General features: G+C 44.3%; 1 protein-coding gene across 1 annotated transcript; it reads left to right on the plus strand.

Moving 5' to 3' along the window:
• The first annotated feature begins 2,019 nt into the window (after positions 1 to 2,019).
• On the plus strand, positions 2,020 to 9,706 carry pigu (phosphatidylinositol glycan anchor biosynthesis, class U). The gene is made up of 11 exons (XM_048255967.1): positions 2,020 to 2,161; positions 2,784 to 2,908; positions 3,016 to 3,078; positions 3,169 to 3,278; positions 3,774 to 3,874; positions 3,986 to 4,083; positions 4,318 to 4,472; positions 4,591 to 4,734; positions 6,014 to 6,138; positions 7,041 to 7,183; positions 7,838 to 9,706. Exons 1-11 carry the CDS (start codon positions 2,032 to 2,034, stop codon positions 7,949 to 7,951), a joined length of 1,308 nt encoding a protein of 435 aa, XP_048111924.1. The 5' UTR covers positions 2,020 to 2,031; the 3' UTR covers positions 7,952 to 9,706.
• Positions 9,707 to 24,714: the final 15,008 nt, after the last annotated feature.

The raw sequence follows: 24,714 nt of genomic DNA on the forward strand, positions 1-24,714 counted from the left end.
TGTATTTCTGCTTGTTGGAACTGTCATCTTAAGTCTTGCCAGAACATCAACCAGCCAGATTATAACAGGAGTGAGGGAGTGCAGGGGAGTTGAGGAATGAGGTTTGTTCAATTTTAAACTGATTAAGGAAGTTTTGTTTTGTAATTGTTCAATAAAACCACTTGTTATGGATTTTCTATGGACTTGGGAGTCTTTTTTACTCAAAACTAATGGGATAGATTCGGCATCCCTACAAACCCCTAGTTAGACATCTCAAAAGCTAATATTGGTAAAAAAAAATGTTTTCATAATTTTCACCTAGGCCCTAGGCACCCCAAACTAGATGCTCTCCAGGTGTTTCCCCGAGGATTTGGCCGTGGATAAATTGGGAGGTGTTACTAGACACCTATAGGAACACATAGTAAAAAAAGCTATTGGTGAGAAACATTTTTGCAGATTGGCGGGAAAAAAAAGCCTAACTTTCCCTAACTAGTAGTAAGATGGAGAAAAAATCAGGCTATTGAGATGGGGCATAGATGGAGATATTATGTCCTGACATAATAGTTTTGATGTATGCAACCCTGCAATCCTCACTGCCAAATGTATCTAGAATATTTAATGAGAGATTGCATTTTAATGCTATTAATGAACCCCTAGTTTTGTAATTCAGGGATGCAGAGGCAGCTACAAAGTATTTGTTTGCAAAGTGATGAGTGTCTGCAGTTCTTAACCCATTGAATGCCAGGCTGTTTTCGGGAGCTTTGTCCTAGAGTGCCAGCAATCTAGACCATTGTTGATGATATTTGTACAGCCACAGCATACTCTGTGTTATAGCTATGAACACATACAATAGCTCGATTAAAAGGTGAGACTTTAAGCTCTCGGTGGGTGCAAACCGTGTATTTCTACACGCCTCTGTTCCTGAGAAATCCCAAGCTAAACAGTGGCTAGTTTTCATCAAAATCGTTGTTTTTTTGTTTTTTTAGAAATGGAGATATAACGTCTTTCATGAAATATGAAGTGTTGCCTGTTCCTTACTTGTGTAAACTTTCCTGGAAGAGATCAGCAAGACCTGGCGAGACTGCCACCTTGTGATAGACCCACGAAAATGGCCTGGTTTTGACCTGACGTGCATGCGTCACTGATTCGACCCAAAGCGGCAACCGAGTTATAAAATGTCCAGATAAAATGTCCAGATTGTGCGTTTTCATGAGTTTCACGATCGTCATATATTTCATTTCCAATTCAGAGTTCCAAAATCACATATAAGATGTGTTAGAGTGTCTAGTTTCGTAATTAAAAAAAAAAAAAGCTGAAAACGTAATATTACGTTTTTGGCACTCAACGCATTTTGGCACTCAATGAGTTAAATGTGATTCTTGTATGAAAGCAATATCCCAGTTGCCTACATGAGAAGTAAGCAAGCAGTTCTCTTAATCTGCCCATTCAGCCTATTAACATTCCAGCTAATGTCATGTAGATTAGCCATGTTTATCTATATTTAACCACTAAACTTTAAGAACTTAATTGGTTGTTTACCATATATTTCATTGCAGGTTAGGCTACTTTGAACTGTCTGATGCTCTTCAGCAGCAGCTAAACACAAAGTGTAGCCTGCGTGGTGTGAGCCTATTCAGAATATTCTGAATTGTGATTATAGGCTACTTTACTACAGATAAAAACTCTAACTAACATCATACAGTGTAGCACGCAGGGTGTAGTCAACCCGTTAGAAAGTGCATTGGGAAACAACCAGACCACATGAACCAACCTCATCTGATGAAACTACATGGCTATCCATTGCAGCTTCAAAATGGATTAATTCACCATAGAATCCTGTCTTGCCCCTTCTCTGGACAAGGCGATGCCATATTTAGCAGTTACACCATGTAGTTTTCAAGAAGTTTTCAATTCTCCTACTAAATCCCATAACCATAACCATAAAATATAAGAGCTTTATTTCCCTTTCTCTATTTCTAAGATTTGGATGGAAAGAATCAATTTCCCATGATGCGTCACTTCCGTATGTAGAGAGTTCCTTCCTAGACGAAGATGGCGGCTCCCTTAACACTTGTTCTGATTGTGGCTGTAACAATCAGAGCAGCATTGTTTAGATCGAGTCTAGCTGAATTGATTTCTGAGAGGGTAGAAGTGGTATCGCCGTTAAATGCCTGGAAACGAGGTTTGTGATAAATTCATTTATTGGAAGCGTGTTAAATATATTAAGAAGGACAACCGTCATGCAGCTCTCAACCGAACTGTCATCATTCTGAGACGCCGAGCGTGTAACCTATGCTACAGTAAAGGCATGAACGTCGATGCACAGATGCGTTTATGGTTATGCACAGAATTGTGTGGAGTTTGTAGTAGCCTATTGTAAAAGGTACTCTCTAATAATTTCCCGTTATGTGGTTAATGTCGGCTTTTTCGAACTCTGACTTTTCTCTCAACCTACCAATGGGAGAGCCAGCCAGTCATTAGCGAGGTTTCAAACAGAGAAGTCATTCACTCTCTTCATAATCGAATTTGAATGCTGTATAGCTAGATGCTGGTATAGGTCATGATCACCATTACGGTGTTACATATGTTAAGAGGAGGTTTTTGTTGTTGTCATTTCTTTGTAAAATCACGGCAGTGTAAGTGTCGGATAAATGTTGATATTTCTCTTTATTCCACTACGCTTGCAGTGTAGCGCTTGCTGTTGATTTTGCATTGGTTTTACAATGACCCACAATAATTCCGGAAGTCGGACGTAGGCTACTTCTGCAGTAACGCCGCCTCTTTGTGTGTTGCATATTTTTCAGTTGTGGAAGGCCTTGCTTTGCTGGATCTGGGTGTGTCACCTTATTCAGGAGATGTGTTTCACGAGACGCCACTCATCATATACCTCTTTCACTTTGTCGTCGACTATGCAGAAATAGTATATATGGTGAGTGCACACCATTTTGTTTTCACTACATCATTGTATATTGTCATTGGGTCAAGTGTAATGTGTGATTGTGTTGAGCAGTACAAATTTTTTTACCTTATGTACAGTTAGCAGATTGCATCACTGCAGTGGCACTCTACTTGGCAGTACAACACTACAATAAGAATGTGGTGAGTTGAAGGGAGACATATTCTCACATAACAGTCAGTCTGAAACAGTATTAATTGAATGCATTTTGCATTCTTCTTTTAACGCCACAGTTCAGAAAACAGAAGTATGCATTGAAAGATGACAGATACCCACACGACTGTCTGGAACTCATGCGAAGCCCTAAAGAGATGTTCTACATCCCTCTAAAAGTGGCAATGTTGTGAGTTCAATTTCCATGTATCTGCTTGGCTGTAAAGGCTGTTCTGATGATCACTTCACTTTGTCGGTGATTTTGTTTTTGATGGTAAATATTGGTAAAAATGGTTGAATAGCCACAGTGGGAAATCCCCTACATATAGCACAAAGAATTTAACACATCTCCTGTGTATATCTGAAATCATTAAAATGTGTTTTTTATGATGATTAAATGGCAGTCTCCTGTAGTCCAGAATGTGCGACATTGCTGCTGTTACTTGTTCATAGTCTCTCTGATGATGTTCCTCATAGACACTCTGTAAATTGCCATTTGTTTGTTTGTTTGGTTGTGTTCTTCTACTTTGTTGGTTCAATGGTTATCATTCATCATTCATTCAGTGTTCAGTGCCTGGAGTCGAGAAGAAATGTAGCCTATAATTAAACAAGTTTTTATGTATTGTCCCATCTGAATGCAATCTGTTTATGCCTAATAATGATATTTTCCATCCTATCCTCACAGCTATCTGTGGAACCCTTTCACTATTCTCTCCTGTGTTGCAAAGTCAACGTGTGGACTCAACAATGCCGTCATCGCACTCTTTATACTGAGTACCATAAAAGGTAGGAGTGTCGTCGAGTGTGTGATTTGAGCTCTTGTGAACCGGTGCTCCTAGCATGACTTTTTAAGAGCACCATTGCGGGACTAATGTGTGGTTTTCTTTGTTTCCGCAGGAAGTGCCTTGTTGAGTGCGATATTTTTAGCCCTGGCAACATACCAATCCATCTACCCCCTCACCCTGTTTGCCCCTGCGCTAATTTACCTGCTCCAGGTGTGTCCCCTCAGCTCTTCATCCTTTAGTCCATACGCTCTCAAAGGAGCAACAGCCAAGTGGTCTTACATACTCTGATTTTAGAGGACAGAAAAGTAAAGTACATTATAATGTGGTTAAGTGTTCTATTGTATTTATTTATTTTTGACAGGAAGAGGGTAAATATTGCTGACATTTTCCAACCATTTTGAATCTTAACACTCCCCCTTCCCTAATCTCCTTTCTCTCCTCCAGAGGCTGTGCCTCCCAGTGAACCTTCGCAGGCCCAGTTTTTGGCTGTTCGCCTCGCAGTATGCGTTCATGTACTTTGGGAGCCTGTTGGTCATTGTCTGTCTCTCGTTCTTCTTGCTCAGCTCTTGGGATTTCATTCCCTCAGTGTATGGCTTCATGTAAGTGGATTTGTGGGCTATAAAATTAGCTAATGGAGCAAAACCCTGACATTTTTTAAATGATAATGGGAACCATGTGTCTGCACGTGTGACTGAATTTCCGGATGTACTTTTGCAGACTATCCGTGCCAGACCTCACCCCAAACATCGGTCTCTTTTGGTATTTCTTTGCCGAGATGTTCGAGCACTTTCGCCTTTTCTTCATCTGTGTGTTCCAGATCAACATATTCTTTTACTCTATTCCTCTGTCCATCAAACTAAAGTAAGTGCTTTAAATATTTCTTGTGTGATGAAATATTTTCCCTTGTGCCTCAAGAAATGGAATGTGCATATTAAAAAATGTTTTGGCCACATAAACTTCAGTTGAACACAAAAGATGGACAGTAAATACAATATAAAGATGTAAAATGACATCAAAAGCAGGGTTCTCAGTACATTAGTCACAGTCAGTAATTTAAAAAGCCAATGGCAGCTAGGACAAATTAATCCCTCGTTCAGGCTATGTTTACACCGTCAGTTAAATGTGACCCATTTTTCATTTTTTTTCAAGAACATGTAAACAGGAAAAAAGCACATGAATTCTGTTATCTTCAAGTGTAACTTTCGCCAAAATGCATCCTAGGGTGTTTTTGTGAATGTACGCGAGTCAAACTTTCGCTTAAAAGCATAATTACATGATGCGAAGCGCCACTTTTAAGCTTGTCCGTGTTGTCTTTTTTGGGTCAAATAGCCATTTGAATGGGAGTTGTAGGGGCACTACTATTTTGATACATGATCGCGTCAAAATTGCAATACACTAAGAAGGCTTGACACAACATGAAACTTTGATTGAAGTATCATCAGTGTCTCGACACATGAACTCGAACATTGACAACATTGTTCATGTACACATAGTTTACTAAAAAGAAGGTTTTGGACAACTCACTCCTTGACTGGCAAGATGGCAGCGAGCAGAAAAACCAAGTGAATTGTTCAAATCCTTTCTTTTAGTAAACTCTGTGGATCACAAACAATGTTCTCAATGCTCAAGTTCATGTGTAGAGACACTGATGATACTTTGATCAATAGATGCAAGAACAAAATATTTTAGGCAAAAAAGTATAGGCAAAAAAATCTTAACAGTGCATCAAGGCCTGCCTGTGTAAATACAGCTTTTTAGTGTTGAGGCTGAGATTTTGCTGCACACTTTTGTGATGCCCCGAAAAGCTTTTTCTGTTTTTAAGTGATCATTCCCATTCTAAACCATAGTTTATTTTATTACAAGGCCATGTTGGTATTTAACAAAAGCCACCTAAGTTGGCCGTGATCTTTGCACAATATTCCAATAAGCAGGTTAAGCGTATCTAAACACAACCAGTGTGCAAGTTAATCATTAGGCTACCTTGACAGTAGCCTTTAGGACAAACACATTTACTGCAGACTGTTTTGTGATAATAAATTGTGAACTCCAAAGCCAGTGGCAAAATGCACGTGCCATGTAGCATGCAGGCTAGCCTTTATGAACTTCTACTGTGTGTGTGTGTGTGTCTATTCCCCTGCAGGGACCATCCAGTGTTTCTCATGTTCATGCAAATAGCCGTCATCTCCATTTTCAAGTCCTACCCCACGGTCGGGGACATTGCGCTGTACATGGCCTTTCTGCCGGTGTGGAACCACCTGTACAGATGTAAGTATGGTCTTTCAGGCAGTATTGGGAATTTGCATCATTTGCAATGCACCATATTATTATGTCAGAAATGTACCCATATTTCCTTTATATGTTCATGCATGACCTATGAACACATAAGTGTCCTGAACTGTGTGAAGACATTAGGCGGGGATCACATTGTTTTGATCACAGGTTTCTTATTGTTCTCTATGGTTCGGCAGCAGAACGGTGACAACACTGGCGTAACGCTAGCGTTGAGCAAGCTGAGCGTTGAACTTGGTTCAACTTTCAAAGTGCAACGTGAGCGTATTCAATTTACAACTTGTTGTTGTTGTCCTGAAAACACAACACTTCTGCTGCTCTTACATAACTTGCACCACTATGCCACTTTCTTTCTTTCTTACTTAGGTCAAACAGAACTACCCAAGCCTTTTATTGGCCTGACTTTGCACTAGTATTTTATTGACTGTCTATGCACAATTTCAACCAAATTTTGCTGCTCTTATTTTTTTCATTATTATTATATGTGCCCTTTTATTTACTTATTTACTTACTTTTTTGTTTACTTGAATGTTATGTTTGTCTGTGGACTTAAATGGTAAAATATGTCTTGTCTTCACCGTGGGATAGTGAGAAACGTAATTTCGATCTCTTTGTATGTCTGGAACATGTGAAGAAATCGACAATAAAGCTGACTTTGACTTTGACTTTGACTTTGACAAACCGTTTGTGTTTCCTAGGAACGGGACAAACCTTATGGTTTGAGCGTTGCGTTACGTTTGCCGCTTGCCGCTGGCTAATGTGATCCCCGCCTTAGTGTCCAGTACTGCTGATAGTGTTTTGAAGTGTTCTGTCTCTAACTCTCTATGTATTATGTTTATGTTCTGCAAATGTTAGAAGTGATCTGTTTGTGTCTTCAGTCCTTAGGAACATTTTCCTGGTGTGCTGCGTGCTGCTTGCCTGTTCGGCCCTCTTCCCGGTTCTGTGGCATCTATGGATTTACGCTGGCAGTGCCAACTCCAACTTCTACTATGCCATCACTCTGCTCTTTAACTTGGCACAGGTACAGTGGTGTGGCGCTCTCATTCATGATTCAGACACTACCCCTTTAATTTTTGGTCAACAAGGTACTGCCTTTCTCCGTGTGTGTGTGTGTGTGTGTTTGCAAGGTGAGAAATGGGTGTTAAGTTTTTGTCCTTTGCCTATAGCAGTTGTGATAGGCCAGGGCATGACAGAGGTCTGAGCTGGCCTTCCTCAGTTATTCATGTTTGCTGATACTTCCACTTGAAGACACAACACACATTCTGAGGTTGGAGGTTGCTAGACAACACAAAACACACATTCTGAGGTTGGAGGTTGCTAAAGAGAGAGAGACTCAGAACCATGTCTTGCCGTTTTCTTAACAGGGTGGAAAAAAGGCTGACGTGATGGTTGGCATTCATTATTAATTAGCCAGTTTGAGTTTCAGACAAACACTTCCTCATTAAGTTCACACAATTTCAGTCTTGTCTAGCCTGGCTTCAGGAGATTAAATCTTTAGTAGCTTCCTCATGTTGCAACCTCTCTGTATTGGACAAGCACAGTGGACTGTATTGTAAAGGTTGCAGCATTGTGTTTGCTGGGCTGTTGAGACCAATGTGTTTCTGCAATCTGTGTGTGTGTGTGTGTGTGTGTGTGTGTGTGTGTGTGTGTGTGTGTGTGTGTGTCATTGTCTCAGATTCTGCTGGTGTCCGATTACTTCTACGCTTACCTGCGACGGGAGCATCACCTGAGCCACGGCCTGTACCTGAAGAGGAAAGATGGCAGCGAGGCCACACTGGTGCTTAAGTAGCCCTGGCTTTAGGACTGCGGGGGAAACAGTTGGACTCAAACAGGCCTTTTTTCAGACAGGTTTTTTTTTCTCACTCCTTTTTGTGTTTTCTCTGTAGTGTTTTTTTTTTCTCATGATGAAGTATCCTCACATGGACCAAAGCTGCTGTGAAGATATTCTCTGCAGGATTATCGTGTGAAGGACTGGAAGCTGCGGATTGATGCCATTGTGCCTTGGTCCGTGCTTCAAAAAAAGAAAAGATAAAAAGTCTGGAATGTTTGAGATGCCTCTAAACTGTGTGGTCGATTGCTGGTTGTTTGCTTCCTTTTTGTTGTGTTCGTCCTGCTTTCTTATGATAAAAACTGAAGTCCTCTCATAGTGATGCAGAGCTGCAGTTCCCATATTGTCCTGTGGAGGGAGCTATGTGAACACTGAAATGACACTTGGCGGTGCAAACAAGATATGTGTGCCACATACTTGAATGACACTGCATACTCCCTCCCTAATGTGCTTACCATGGTTACAGACATCAGACCCTGCCATGGTGATCATGGCCCATATTTTGTGGGGCTTTTGATAAGCGACTTTGATTCATGCATGCACTGTTTGTGAATGTTATCATAGCTATGAGGTTGAATGGGAAAATGTTAGAGATCACTAGGTCTATATTCAGATGTTTCGTTTCACATTAGCTTATATGTATAGATCATAACCATTGTACTCTGCTTATCTGAATGTGGGCGATATCCTCTGCTGCCATGTAGTGTTGCTGAATGTTAATTTTTATTCTATAACATTGGCTAGCATTGGTTAATATGTTTTATTTGTGATCTATATGTCATATGCACTGACTTTGTTTTTTTGTAACTAAGTGAAATTGTTGACATCTCTGCACACTGTTAGTTAGCATGCATGATGGGAATGATGATTGCTGAGGGACTCGAGCCTCTAGGCAGCTGAAAGTGGACATGAATCTGGAGCACCAGGTGTTGCAGCCCTCTTTAGCTATGTGACCTTATGTTGTCAATGAAGAGATGAGTCTGCCCCCATCCGGCTCGCACAAGACCTCCACTGGCTTGGTGTTGGAATTTTCCATCTTCCGCTGTCTGTCTTTTTTGTGTGTGTGTGTGTGTGTAAGAGAGAGAAGGGGGTGGGTAGGGTCTATTTATATGTCACAAAATGTTGTATTACAAGGTTGGTCATTCTTCCAAAGTGCAGTTCACAAGTCATAAAAAAGCCAAAGGCCTCTGTTTGTAAACATGAGGAACGTGTGGCCAGATCCTAGATGTTTGACACACTGTTGTATGCAAATAGGGCTGTCACAGCATGGAAAAAAACAAAGCCGCTGTTAAATCTTCTTGCCACCCAACCCCCCTCCCACCCCCTATTATCAACCCTTTGCCAAAAGTTCTAGGATGTGAAGTGTGGAAACAACACCAAACCCTTTCCTGTTACTTTGCTGTGCCATGATCCATATGTAAGTACAGACTACTATAAAGGACTGTATGGTAGGACACTAGATTGATGATGGTGCTTGAGGGTTAATTTTGACCGTTGGAGGTATGTTTGTTTAAGGTTTTTTTGTTTGCTTCTTTGTTTATTTTTGTATTTGTGTGTGTGTATGTGTTATTACTGAGAGTGTTGTTATTTTTTTTCTTCTTTTGCACAACAACAAAGGGATTGGGTTAAGCAGTTTCTCTAACCTGTTCAAAACAAACTCACAGACTGGACTTTGACATCATCATTAAATGGCCTTTTTATTTATGCCCTAATTTACCTTGTATTATGACCTGATTAAGTTTGTGGTACTAAATAGATAACTACAATAATTTTTGAATGCACATACATTGATACGTTAGTGGGTGTTCTTAAGTGCAACACACTTACAAGGGCTGCCTTTTCTAAGGCAAACAACATTAAATTAAATATTTTATTAATTACTCACAATCACCTGTCTTCTTCCTTGGACTTTAAAGGTCTTTCCATGAATCCAGTAAAATGCTTTATAATGACTAACAGTCTCATAAAATGTGTGCCTCTCCCTATATGCGATTAAATCCTTTTCACAAAGCACAAGTTTCAAAGTCACCAGCTTATGGTATGGTAAATTGGAACACATAGTTAAATAATTAACGGTTCAGTGATGAAAATAGATGAATAGATAATAAATGTTGTCCTCTCTTTGTTCCGGCAATGTCGCAGGTGTTTTCCTGCTAATTTGTCATTGGGTAAAAATCATTTTTGGGAACTAGACTTCAATAACACCAAACACACTACACCTTGTTTCACCATACCCTCTGTAATTATTGACAGTGTAGAAAAGATATCATTTTAGTCAGAAATGTGTTTCTCGCAGTAGGAGTTGTTTTGACAGACTGAATTGCTACAGAAGTGACAGACAAGAGACCAGATCCGGTACTAGACTAACCGTCATTTGGTGAGTTTGCCTCATTTGAATACCTATGTGCATTCATTAAGTGTTCTTGTCAAATGTTATTGTTATTTAAAGGCCTCTGAAACATTCAGTTCCTTGAAGAGTTAGGATAACTACTGTCATTTGTAGACCTATAGAGTTTGTCTGTCTCATAACATCAGGGGATCTCAGAGCTTGAATAATCCAGCAAACCGTTATGCCAAAACATTGCCAAGAGGTTGATTACTGCAATGGGCTTTTCTCAGGCCCTCCTAAGCATCAAAGTAAGTATCAAACAGCTTCAAGTGATGAAAAATGCAGCAGCTCTTACAATAATAAAAACAACTGACCACATTACAGTAGGTATTGGCTTGGATTGCATTGGCTTCCAGTAAAATACAAAATTGACGTTGATGCAATTCCTCTTGTTTATAAATCTCTTAATGGAACGGGACCAAACTATCAGACACGTTTCTGCAATACACAATCCACAATCTGCCAGACCTCTCAGATCACAGGAGAAATACTTCTTGCCTCACTGGCCTCCAGAGGACATCGGGCCTCCATGCTGTCATGGTGCATGGCTTGTTCCACCACGGTGCACTCTCAGTAACATACACCCTGCCTCAAGTGATGAGTCGCTGCTACACCGGTATGTAGCCTATTCAGGTATTTAACTTGTTTCTCATGTTTGTCCGGTTTTAATCTTATTTTTGTCGTGCATTATAGGTGTTGTGGGCCTAAGTCATGTGGACGTGCATTGTGCTCACTGCTGCTTTGCTGAGTTTGGGTCCGTGCATTATCCGTCATCAAAACATTGTTTCCTGCTTCACCGTTCGCGTGGCTGTGCACCGAAGCTAGCGGCAGTGGCGAACGCAAACACCTGCTTTTAGTGTTGGTCTGGCGTGATTGTGAATGACTGTAACCATGTATTAATGTCAGGGTTGGGTAGTAACGGATTACATGTAATCTGGATTACGTAATCAGATTACAAAAATCAAGTAACTATAATCAGCCCAGATTACAATAAAAAAAATTGTGTAATCAGATTACAGTTACATTGTTGGGGATTACCCGATTACATTTTATCATGCAAACAATGCAAGTTTTTTATGATAGCCTAGCTATCTTTTAATTTGACAAGCTTCGGGCTTGCCGGTTCGATCCCCGACTAGTAGAAAAAATGTGGGCGGGGGAAGTGGTTGAGCACTGCTCTCCCATGCCCACATCCACGGCTGAAGTGCCCTTGAGTAAGGCACCTAACCCCTCACTGCTGCTGTAGCAGACAGCTCACTGCTCCGGGTTGGTGTGTGCTTCACCTTACTGTGTGCTCATTGTGTACTTCATCTAACTGTGTGTTCACTGTGTGCTCTGTGTGCTTCCCTAATTCACGGATTGGGACCAAATTTCCCTCACGGGATCCAAAGGGTATCTATACTTACTTACTAACTTATTTACTATTGGTTAAGGTCTCTCAGCACACTGCCTGATCTTTTCCTCCTAATCTTAATGTAGCCTATTGTTTTAGTGTTACCGTTTACTTTGAGAAAGTCACCAGGTCCCCCTGGTTGAAAAACATCCCAAAGGAATAATTTTCTCACCCCCACAATTGAAATGGACATGGTGTCATTCAATCTCAGGCCATGTCCCTGGGTCAAAAAAATCCAGCGAAAGCTAAATTCATTGTCCAGGTGTGCCCTTATAAAGGTTAAGCTGTGTTGTGCATGTTTGGAGAATAGTGATCCATGATCACATCCATGATGACTAAGTGATCAATTTTGGGATGGGGTGAAAATTTCCACCACCAAAACCCCACCCCCAAAGTGGAGAATAGCTATAGAAATGTATTAGTTTTGGGTGTTTTTCAATGGGACCTGGTGACCTAAAAGTAAATGGTAACACTAAAACAAGGGGCTACATTAAAGATTTTTGGAGGAAAAGATCAGTTAATTCACACATGAATGCTTTACTCAGAGCAAAGAGATTTCTTAGATGTTATGAAATAATAAAGAGAAAAATAGAATGAGAATTCTTTCATCAATTCAGTGGTGGTGTCTTTTACTTAAGGGACATATTTATTGAAGTAATCTAAAAGTTAGATGTTTTTGGTAATCCAACTGATTACGTTACTGATTACAAAAATTGCCATGTAATTTGTAGTCAGTAATGGATTATATTTCATAGTAATCTGACCCAACCTTGATTAATGTGTAAGTTCATTATTTGTTATTTGTGTCTTGTGGTGTTTGTTTTTGGTTTATGATTTTGGCACTGGTAGGAGACCATTTCTGTTGCTGCAGATCACCTGTGATTGATAACAGTGGTAGGCAACGCAAAGTCAAAAGTCAAAGTCAAAGTCTGCTTTATTGTCAATTTCTTCACATGTCAAGACATACAAAGAGATCGAAATTGCGTTTCCTACTATGCCATGGTGGAGACAAGACATATTTTACCAATTAGGTCCACAGACAAACATAACATTCAAGTAAACAATATAAAAAGTAAAAATAAGAAGGCACATACAATGAAGAAATAAGAGCAGCAAAATTTGGTAGAAATTGTGCAATTGTGCATACAGTAGACAGTCAATATAATAGTGCAAAAAAGTCAGGCCAATAAATGGCTGAGGTAGTTTTTGTTTGACCTAAGTATGCAAGTGGCATAGTGGTGCAAGTTATGTAAGAGCAGCAGAAGTGTGTTCAGAAGTGTTCAGGACAACAGGACAACAACAACAAGTTGCAAGTGTGCAAGTGTACAAGTGGGTAGTGCAAGTGGAGTAGTGCAAAGGCAGCCATTTTGGGTCTAAAAAGTCCAGGATGTTATGTAGCTGAGGGTGGAGGGGGGAGAGGGGGGGGGAGAGTTCAGGATCCTAACAGCCTGGTGTATGAAGCTGTTGGTGAGTCTGGTGGTGCGGGAGCGCAGGCTTCTGTACCTCTTCCCAGAGGGCAGTAGATCAAACAAATTGTGAGCGGGGTGACTTGCATCACTCACAATTTTGGTCATGCTTAAGGGGTGAGGTGGGAGGTGTAAATGTCCTTCAGGGAGGGGAGAGAAGCACCAATAATCCTTCCAGCTGTGTTCACTATGCGCTGCAGGGCTTTCCTGTTGTATTCAGTGCAGCTTCCGCCCCACACAGCGATACAGCTGGAGAGGATGCTCTCAATGGTGCCTCGGTAGAATGTGGTCATGATGGCTGGTGGAGCACTTGCTCGCCTGAGTTTCCGCAGGAAGTACAGGCGGCGCTGAGCTTTCTTCGCCAGTGATGCAGTGTTGGTGGTCCAGGAAAGGTCTTCACTGATGTGCACCCCCAGGAATTTGGTGCTGCTCACTCTCTCCACCACAGCACCGTCAATGGTCAGTGGCAGATGTTGGGTGTGACCTCTACGGAAGTCAACAACAATCTCCTTGGTCTTGCTGACGTTCAGCAGGAGGTTGTTGTCCCTGCACCACGTGGTCAGAAGGTCGACCTCCAACCTGTATTGAGTCTCGTTGCCCTTGGTGATGAGACCCACCAGAGTTGTGTCGTCAGCAAATTTCCCTATGTGGTTGTTGCTGTAGGTTGCAGTGCAGTCATGCGTCAGCAGGGTGAAGAGCAGCGGACTGAGCACGCAGCCAGGGGGCCCCGTGCTCAGTGTGATGCTGCTTGAGATATTATTTGCCAACACGTACTACTTGAGGCCTCTGACAGAGGAAGTCCAGTAGCCAGCTGCAGAGGTAGGTACTGAGTCCCAGTTTGTCAAGTTTGCAGATGAGTTGTTGTGGTATTATGGTGTTGAATGCAGAACTGAAGTCTATAAACAGCAATCTCACATATGAGTCTCTTTTTTCCAGGTGGGTGAGGGCTGGGTGGAGGGCAGAGCAGATTGCATCCTCTGTGGACTGTGGCTCGGTATGCAAACTGGAAGGGGTCCAGGGTGGGGGGGAGAATGGATTTGATGTGTGTGTGTTTACCATTTATTATTTTGTTCCCAGGAGCTGAGAGCCCATGGGGAGGGTAGAAGTACCCCTGAGGTGGTGGAGTCCCATACCTGTGTGCTGTGTTCACGTGTGCTTGTTGCAGTGGATCTTTCTTGCAGTGTGTAGTGTGTGTGTGCACATGTAAGTGATTGGCTTCCTGGGATTCCCCCCCGGCCTATGGTGACCTGCCTCCCCCAGTAAGCCTCAGCCCTGGTATCCTTCTGTCAGTCGTTTTGTAGTAACTATTTATTAATAAACATACTTTTATGGATGGAACCACGTCTCTTGCATTTTGAGTAGACTAACTTGTGTGCCATTACTCAATCCTGTTACAATTGAATCAATACTTCTCTGGGTGAAATTCCCAGAGTGGCATAGTCAGGCTACCTAAAATACCGCTCTTCCACACATAGACCAAACCTGTTGTCAAATGCTTTCTGCTAACTGATCAAATGCACTTAACAGTACTTTATATCATGTACAATGCGTTTTAGGTCTTACTTATGGACTTCACTTTTTATTTACTAAGTCTTTTTAAAAACTATTAACCTTTTATGCTTTTATTTACTATCGTTTACTATTATTTGCTTTTAAAGCACATTGAATTGCATCTGCAAATAAAATGTTATATAGGCTACATTAACTTGCCTTGCCATGACTTTTGCAACAATAATGTTTGTCTGCATCTTTGTTAATATTTTAATTGCGAGAGAACAGGGCCTTCATGTTTGTCACTCCTAAAAACTATTTTCAATTCTGTTTAAATAAGAGTAATAGCCCTTAAATTCTTCACCCAGTCCTGGAATAGTTCCTTTTTCTTTCTAACAGGCCTTTGCTCAAGAAAAGTAAACTTAATCCAGTCAATGTGAAGAACTACAGACAGTCTCCCTTCCTTTCTTGTCAAAGATTCTGGAGAAAGTAACAACCTACTAGAATCTAAGCAGTCTGGTTTCAAGAACTGCTCTTTTGTCTGTAACTGAAGCGTTGAGAGTAGCTAAGTCCTTTGCTTAGTCATATTAATTCTAGTTGACTTATCTGCAGCCTTTGACACAGTTAACCATGACATTCTCCTCTCTACATTATCGGAGTTGTGCATGTCTGAAAGCTCTTAAATGGTTTGAATTGTACCTTAAAGCACGTTGAAAGTCTCATGACCTCACCACAGGTGTGGCTCCAGGATTAGTATTAGGATCCCTTTTCTTTACACCACTTCTTTGGGTGAGATTAGTCGCTCCCATGAATTCGCCCATCACTGCGGATAATACTTAACTGAAGACTCGTATTTCTGCAAGCCTTAAGATTGTGTGATTAGCCGCCAGCATAATAAAATCTAAATTAAAAGACAAAATCTTATTAGGCTCCAAACCTATTGTCACGGCCCACAGACTCAGGACAGGGAGGTAGAGTTCCAACAAGATAGTCTTTATTTCACAGGTAAATCAGAAGTGGGTTGTCAAATCCAGGCCAGTAACAAACAGAAGCTCCAAAGAGTCCAAAACACAGAAGAACAGTAAACTTTAAGTAAATGTCCGAAAACACAGAAGATCGACTTAACTAACTCTGGGGGTGACTCGAGGGGTCTGATCAGGAGGACGCTGGAACTGGTGAGGAGAATCCAGGATGAGTAATCCTTGGGTAAGGCTGGTGGATAGCTGGTGGATAGCACTGTGGCGTCATCTCTGACGAGGCCAGACTGAGGGGAGACTGGGGTTTAAGTAGGGAGTGAGGCTGATTGGAAACAGGTGCAGGTCATTAGTAAACTGGGGAGTGTGAACGAGTGAGGGGAGCTTCAGGAGAGTGAGCAGTGGGTGTGGCTGGAACAGAACCTGGTGTGACTGTGACACCTATGAGTCTAAGCCCAGAGAATGTCTAATAGGACGTAGACTGGCTCTGCTAAGCCTTAGTTTAAAAAAATCTTCAGGTGTAAGTAATAAGTTAAAGAACCACATTCTGTGTAATATAGAGGTTATCATAAGATACTCTAGTTTGTAATTTCTTTTAAAGTATATATTTTGAACACAAATGGAGTCACGGGTCCAGGGATGGACCAGTGAAGTTGCTTTTTCTCCACCCTTCTCTTTTCACAGAACTCACTGGGGGGGGGCATCTGAGTCTAGGGGTTCATAATCCATCCATGCCATGCCTATGTCCGTCAAAAGTTTGGAATAACCTAATTGACTGACCTAACTAACGACTTGTTTGTGATTTTTAATAATAGTTTTGCATGGTAGGAAATGTATTGAAATTCTGTTTGGGGGTCCCTCAGACCCCACCACAGATTTGGTCCCCCCCAATGTTGACATCATGACTACGGCCTTGCACAGGTGTAATCGATGACCGACTACACCTCTCTGAGCATGTCCTCAGGTGCAAAATCATATCGGTTTACCCTTTTACAACATTAGGAAGATCACACCTTACCTGACAAGAGATTCCACAGAACTTCTTGTACAGGCCATGGTTATTTTCAAACTGGACTACTGCAATTCATTAGACATTCTGAGAACTATATTGTTGTGTGAGGACTATACTCACTAACTATATGGAACATGTATACCTGTGAATCATATTTGTCAACCATTCATACCTTTGAATCATTCCTGTGCTGTAACATCTGTGAAACATAGCTGTGCTGTTAGACCTCTCTTTTTTAGACCTGAGGAGCTGTGCTGTGTGAAAATAAGATTCTAACCTAAGTTCTGTCTAAAAGCGGATCATCTGAAGGGCTGACTCTTTTATTCTTCGTATTTATTATTGGTGTATATATCACCATCAAATTTGACCTAATACCATTAACTGGGGCCTCTAGCTGTTGCTGCCATTATTGGTTGGTTGGTTATGGGTTACCACTGATAAATGGATCCATAAATATCAATATTGGTTGGTTGGTTATTGCATATTATATATGCTTATGGCTGCCGTAAATGTCAATATTGACGAGTATTTATAGCGAAGAAGAGATGAGTTATTATTGGCTGACTTATGCTTGGCCAAAAATAATACATGCGTATGTATGTATATGTATATCAACACATACATATTGTTGCTATATTATTGGCTATATATTGGGCTGGCGCCATATGCACATCATAGTTATTATTATATCATAATATATGGCCGTCACTGGTAATAACAACAACATAATAATAATAATAATAATCTACGAGATGAGTTGATATGATATTATTGCATGGCTGGCCAATATGTATATGTCAATAATATTATTAATAATTATATATATATTGCCGATATACAATATATAATTATTGGCAACAATAATAATCATTCATCAACACTGTAATAATAATAATAATAACATGTATATGCCAATAATAATAATATGTATGTGTATCTTCATATTATTTCAACTCAATAATAATAATAATAATAGAGCATACTCTTTCTATATATATATAATATATATATATAATAATATGCAATAATTTTTAATACATATACATATATACACGTACGTATACTTGCATATACATATACATATATATTATATATATATATATATATATATAATATATATATATATATATAATATATATATATATACACACATAACAACACAACTGTGATTTTTTACTTCAAGCTTACATTGGTAAGTGTTCATTAGTGTATTCTGAGTATCATTCTGCTGTATTAAAACAAAGAATGTTGATCAATATTGAATTGACCATTTATTTTTACTGACCGTCATATACTCTAAGATAACATCTAACCAAGTAAGTGGTTTTCAAGAATACTGTGGACTGTGTAATCTGAATAATCATACTGTAAGTAATATAAAGTTATACACAGCAGCTTTTTTGCATTTACATGCAATGGTAATTCCCTGGAATTGCATTTTCTAGTTCATTATTAGAGTTTGGTTTTAGAGTCATGGTTTGTGTATTATGGTTTCTGTTTATTTTCATTATTGATATTTGATATTGCATTGATATTATTGTTATTACTAATTTGCTTAATGTAGGCTTAACCTTTCTTTCTTTCAAACTGTTTACTGTTACTTTTAACTATTGTAATATTCATATTCTGTAAGTCGCTTTGAATCAAGGCGTCTGCTAAATTACATATCCATAACCATAGTGTGAGGTGAGTTTTTGTGACCACAACAAGCAAAGCTGATGACACCCAGTAAAACAATTCACCCTTCGCTAAGTCCCGCCCTCCTTAGTTACTGTTGCTATGTCTGACAAGCTTTAGCACCCTGCACGTCTATTACATTGGGGGAGAACCGGGACTTTTCAATGAAATGTAATTTACAAAGACATCGTACCACACTGAAAGCTAATATTTTGTCACTAGCAACCTACATCTGTCCTCTGTCAAATACAGTTGGAATTTCATCTCTGAACTAAACCGTTCATGAGTTATTTAAGCAAAAGTCGAATGTGCGTTTTGTTTCATTCAACTCTCCTGGCCAGAATGAATGGAACAGGCATGGGGGACGAAAGAAACATACCATTTAAGCCAGCGTTTCTCAAACTGTGGATCGCCCACTACTGGGTCGCGGAGACATGCCAGGTGGGGTGCGAACTGACGTGAAAAACGTAAGTTACGCATGTAACTATGGATCTGTGAGACCGAGGGATGACCGTCACTACGGTCTAAAAAAGGGAATGATCACCTTCGTTCTGCCCATCACCGAGACCATATGTCAACAAAGTCATGCCCATGACCTCCGGAAGCAGAACGACTTCGAGCTTGTAAATAGCGGAGATTGCTCGGTTCAGTCTCCCTACCTTGAGCGCCTCAGGATAGTCCGGCGACAAGGATAGTGACAGTCATCCCTCGGTCTCACAGATCCATAGTTATACGTTTTACGATCTGTTTCGACCTCACTCTGACCGTCACCACGGTCTAAAAAAGGGATGACACATACCAAAAAGTCGCGAGGAGCTCTAAGCTAACCATTAAAACCTCGCCGGTCACGGACATGAGGGCAGCGCCGCCAACGGAGCTGGGCGAAAGTGGCGTCCACCCTATAAAACCTGGTAAAAGTGCATTAAGCCCATGAAGCCCGCTGCACAGATATCGCTTGCTGGTACCCCCTTAAGGGCAGCCCAAGACGCAGCCATACTCCTGGTGGAGTGAGCCCTTGTACCCGAAGGGACCGGCATTCCCAGAGCCTGGTAGGCATGGGAAATAACCTCAACCAACCAATGCGACAGCCGCTGTTTGGAAAGCAGTAGTCCCTGCTTCGCCGCCCCATAACAGACAAAAAGTTGAGTGTGTTCCCTCCTCAACCACTGCGTTGTCTGGGCCAGATAAGCTCTCAAAGCCCTGACTGGGCACAGAGTGAGCAACTTGTCGCTCTGCCTGTGAGGCAGCAGACGGCTGGAACTGGGTCAGCTCCAGAACCTGGTTGATAGACTGCTGACTTAGAACCTTAGGCAGGAAGGCTGGATTAGGCCAAAGTGACATGCCAGTGCCCCCTGTCTGCCACCTCAGGCAGTCTTCGCTGACGGAGAGGGCGCACAGCTCCCCGACGCACCTGGCCGAACAAAGAGCCAGGAGAAAGCTAGTTTTCAGACAAAGATCGCAGATCTGCATCAGTAAGAGACATTAAAACGGTGGGCAAATCGCTACTGATTGGTGCCCGCAAAGTGCGAACTAGACGCAACCGGCGGGCCCCTTTTAAAAACTGACCAATCAGTGGATGCCTACCCAAGGGCCTGTTATCCGCACCCTGGTGAAAGGCTGAAATGGCCGAGGCATAAACCTTCACAGTACTGACTTTGCCTTGATCCAAATAGGACTGCAAGAAGCATAAAACTTGTGGCACAGGGCAAACCGCTGGCTCAAGACCCAAGCTGGCACACCAATCTGAAAAGATCCTCCACCTGAGTGCATAGCAAGCTCTAGTAGAAGGAGCCCTGGCGTTGTTCAGAGTCTCCTGCACAGACTCAGCTAGCTGTTCAATGGCCGGACTCTGCAGGGGCCAAACCCACAGGTGCAGGGCACCTGGGTTCGGATGCCAGATCTGCCCGTCTGCTTGTGACAGAAGATCCGCCCGGCAGGGTAACTGCCATGGCTGACCCGCAGGAGCCGGAGAAGGTCTGGGAACCAAGGCCTCGCCGGCCACCGTGGGAACAACCAGCAGAACTGTGTGTTGGCCCTCCCTGATCCTCCCGCAGGACCTGAGGTACAAGAGGGGATGGAGGAAAAGCACAACAACAAGCCTGTCGGCCAGTCTTGTGACAGAGCATCCAGGCCCAAACTGCCTCCCTGTCCCCGAGAGAGTACCACTCTGGGCAGTGAGTCGTTTCTGCGGACGCAAACAGGTCCACTTGTGCAGTCCCATACTGAGCCCAGACCTGGCTGACCACCTCTGGGTTCAATCTCCATTCCCCGGGAGTGGCCCGGTCCTGGAGAGAATGTCGGCAGCCCTGTTCTCCACGCTTGGGCGTGTACTGCCCTCACTGAAGCCAGATGCGGCCATGCCCATGACAGCAACTCCTCCGCCACCTGGAGGCACCGCCAGGACCTCGTGCCGCCTTGGTGATTGACATGATACACCGCCCGAGGTGCTGTCTGACCTCACCAGAACATGTTGGCCCGCAACCCCTGGCAGGAACCTCTGCAGGGCGAGATGGATGGCCTTCAGCTCGAGGGCGTTGATGTGCTCTGGCGTCCAGGAGGAGGCCACACACCCCCCCTCGCTGACAGCCCTTCCCAGACAGCTCCCCAGCCTTTCAGAGAAGCGTCTGTCAAGATGACTTGCCTCTTGTGAGGAAGGCCACCCAGTGGAACACCCTGGAGTAAGAACCTCCTGTCCCTCCAAGGGCCTTGGGGCTCCGGATGCAAGCAGGGAGACACCCGCAACTTCACATACCTGTCGTCTCTCGGGTGGAGCTGAAAGGCATTGAACCAACACTGCAGGGGCGTGCCTTCAGCAGGCCCAATGGCAGTACCGCTGCAGCTGTTGGGCCATTAAGCCCAACAGCCTCTGGACTTTGTGGGCGGTGACCAGTCTGCCCAGCCGAAAGCCTGTCAGAGCCTCGGTCAAGCTGTCTGCCCTCCGTGGGTGAGAGACGCCGTCATGCTGACCGAGTGAGGAGGAGGACACCAAGGAAATCCGCCTGCTGGCGGGGGCTGCAAGTTGCTCTTTTCCAGTTGACCGTGAAACCCAGGGCCTGGATATGGGTCAGAACCCCGTGTTGGTGTGGGTGCCCCACCTGCACCTGAGATGGGGCACAAATTAGCCAGTCGTCCAGGTGCGGTGGGATCTTTAGGCCCTGGACCTGCAGGGGGGCTAAGCAGGCTGCCACCACGCCTGAGCAGTACAAATTCTGGGGGGCCAGTGAAAGGCCAAATGGGAGGACCTGAAACTGGAACACCCTGCCTTGGAAGGCGAAAGCGGGAGGAAGGACCTGAGTGCTGGGCAGATAGGGGACGTGGAAGCACGCGTCTTTTTTAGATCCAGAGGCGTAAACCACTCCCCTTCCTGGATGGAATGAATCACTATTCCAACGTGGACCATTTTGAATGGCAGCACCTTGAGGCACTGGTTCAAGGGCCTGAGGTCGAGGACCGGCTGGTAACCTCCATCTTTTTGGGCACAATAAAATATTTGGAATAAAACCCAGTGTGCCGTGCGTGCAGCAGTACTTCTGAGATGGCCCTTTTCAGAAGCAACTCCTGGACCTCCTTGACAAGCACAGAATTTAAAAGGGGGTCTTTCACAGACGTCATCTTGACCCTTGAAAACATAGGGGGCCGCCGTCGAAACTGTAGGCGGTAACCGTGAGTCACCTTAGCCACAACCCATGAGTCTGCCACAATCCCTTCCCAGGAGGTCCTGGACAGCTGGGAAGGGCAATCGACGGGCAGCCCCGGATCCCTAGGGCAGGACCGCCACCGCTGCCTGCACCTCTGCCCGCGCCGGCCGAGGTCTTTGCTGTCCTCTGGGCTGGGGAGTTGGGCTGAGCTCTGGTCTGGTGCCCAGCGCCCGGTCCTGTGGGGCAGCATAGTTGATGCCACCTGTGGTGTTCGGGCGGGCTGCCACCGCCCATACCTTACCTGATGCTGCCCTGTGGGGAACCGGAGCCCGCCTGTGGTACACCGCTGACCAGTTTCTCTAGAAGCGCCAGCCTGTTCCACTCTGTCCAGCACCCCTGGAAGTCTGGATGGAACACATGCCCAGGCACCACGGGGAGACCTAACAGGTCTGTCCTGATGGCATCAGGGAGAGAGGTTTGGGCAAGCCACACCTGTCTACAGCACAGCACCGCCCAGAGGCCATAGCACTCCCCACATCACGCATCAGCTGGGAGTGGGCTGACAGCGGCATCCACCAGGGCCCTTGCATCATGGTCTCGGGGCTCATCGTTTTTCGCAGAGCCGCCAGAGTTATAGCCAGGCGTTGCCCATACCGGGCTGCCGATGCTGATCGCGTCAAAGCAGTGACTGATGAGAGTCGGTCTTGCCTTGGCTCACTCCTCACGCTGGCAGCGTGGATTGGGAGATGCATTGGCAGGCCCCAGGGAAGTCCAGGCGGCGCATGGACTGCTCAGCGGTGGCATATCCCCTAGCCCTGAGTCGGCGGATAGGCAGCCTTTGCCAGCTGACGGCAACCTGGATTGAATTGGGCTTTGTAGCGACTTACCCCATGCCGTCCATGGCGTAGCCGTGTAATCCACTGCCACGGGTATACAGGGTGGTGGGCTGCTGTCGCAGACGCCTTCCCAGGCGCCCCCAAGGGAAGCCATGTCTGGCATAGGGGCCTGAAGACCCAGGATCTTGGAGGCACTCAACACCCGTGACATCAAGGGAGCCGGCGGGGACCTCCCCTGGCACCGTGGATTCATCAGTTGGCTCCACCCATGTCTGAATGTAGCTCATCCAGGAGGCCATCCCGGCCACGCCATCGATCATAGAAGCGAGGGGCATGGAGCGACAGCACATCCACATCACCCAGATCAACATCCCGCACCATGGCTCTCAGGCCTGGATGGCGAGAGACCTTCCTGGCCAGGGGGGCAGAGAAGGGATGACGTGCCCTGGAGACCCTTCAGCCTGTCCATTCTCCTAGCCAGAGCCTGGAGAGCTGAGAGAATCTGAAGCGACTATGTGCCATTACCCTCGGTCATGGCAGCTGGAGCCGAGTGCTTAGCAGGTCCAGGGACCTCCACCTGATCATGCCTGGAAGGGGACTCATGTTGTTTCACGCCAGGGCGATATGCTACGGCCATGCCTATGAGAGTGGGATGGTCGGTCGGGTGAGCGCCGCCTGTCCCATCCACGCACGTGGCCACATGCCTGGTCAGCCCGGCGGAGCCGTTCCTCCCTAGGAAGGTCACAGGTTGCGCTGCAGGGGCTGTCGACATCCTCCAGGAGGTGGGCGGCCCCAAGGCAAGGGACACTCTCTATGGTCCGTCATTGGGGCCATCGTGGCCCCACAGACTCTGCAGTAGTGTGCCGCCATAGCCTACCACAGAAAAACACAATGCAATACAACACAATACAATACAATAAGGCACCTTACCTTGGCAGACAACGACTGGGTCTGCAAGCAGCAGCCCATAAAGAGATACAGCAGTGGTGTAATACAGTAACGGGTGGCCTGAAGCAGCCGCTTGGACACGCTTTAGCAGGCTCACACTGGCCCAGCTAGCGGCGGACAGCAGCGACGGGGTACACACAACAGATACACAAAGAAGGCGGCCACCAGTCTTGTGAACGCGACGGCGGGCCGACGCATACACCAGTGGACAACTGGAGAAGAGACACACAGCAGCCTGCACCTCGTGCACCTGCACCTAGAGACACAAACAGCTAAACTTACCTTTTGCAAGTAGCCTAGCACACAACAACAAAGCTAACAAGAAGCACACAGTAACATTAGCGCCTAAGCGGCCGAGCACATACGCGCTGATCAGGCCCACACAGGTTCCGGCTGCCAGAGCAGTAAACAGAAATAATAACGGTGGCCCACGCCAGGTCTGTGAATCCACCCAGCAGGCTCACACCAAGCCCAACTAGGCCGCGAACAGCCAGATAAGGTACACAGTAGTTAACAAACAACAACCCGGAAACCTGGCACCCACAAAAGGAAAATAACAATGAAACGGCGGCCTGCAGCAGTACGCGAACACAGGCAGCAGGCTCACACTAGCCCCTCCGCCGTGCGGTATGGGGTGAACTCAGGAAAGGCGTCAACAAGTTAAACAAAGTTAAACGAAGTTTCCTGAAAAAAACACAGGTTACTGCCACATGCAGACTAACAAACACAGTCAAAGCAAGAAAGCAGTGAAAGAACGTACTCACGTATCACAGGTCTCAGATGAGGCGATCAAGGTGAGAGACTGAACCGGGAGCAATTTCCGCTATTTACAAGCTCGAGTCGTTCTGCTTCCGGAGGTCATGGGCATGACTTTGTTGACATATGGTCTCGGTGATAGGC

The sequence above is a fragment of the Alosa alosa genome, chromosome 10 (assembly GCF_017589495.1).
Source record: "Alosa alosa isolate M-15738 ecotype Scorff River chromosome 10, AALO_Geno_1.1, whole genome shotgun sequence".
NCBI lineage: Eukaryota > Metazoa > Chordata > Actinopteri > Clupeiformes > Clupeidae > Alosa > Alosa alosa.

Coding starts and splice junctions, on each gene's coding strand:
- pigu (XM_048255967.1), top strand. CDS start 2,032: ATGGCGGCTCCCTTAACACTTGTTCTGATTGTGGCTGTAACAATCAGA. Junction 2,162..2,783: donor GTTAAATGCCTGGAAACGAG/GTTTGTGATAAA, acceptor CATATTTTTCAG/TTGTGGAAGGCCTTGCTTTG. Junction 4,084..4,317: donor CGCTAATTTACCTGCTCCAG/GTGTGTCCCCTC, acceptor TCTCTCCTCCAG/AGGCTGTGCCTCCCAGTGAA.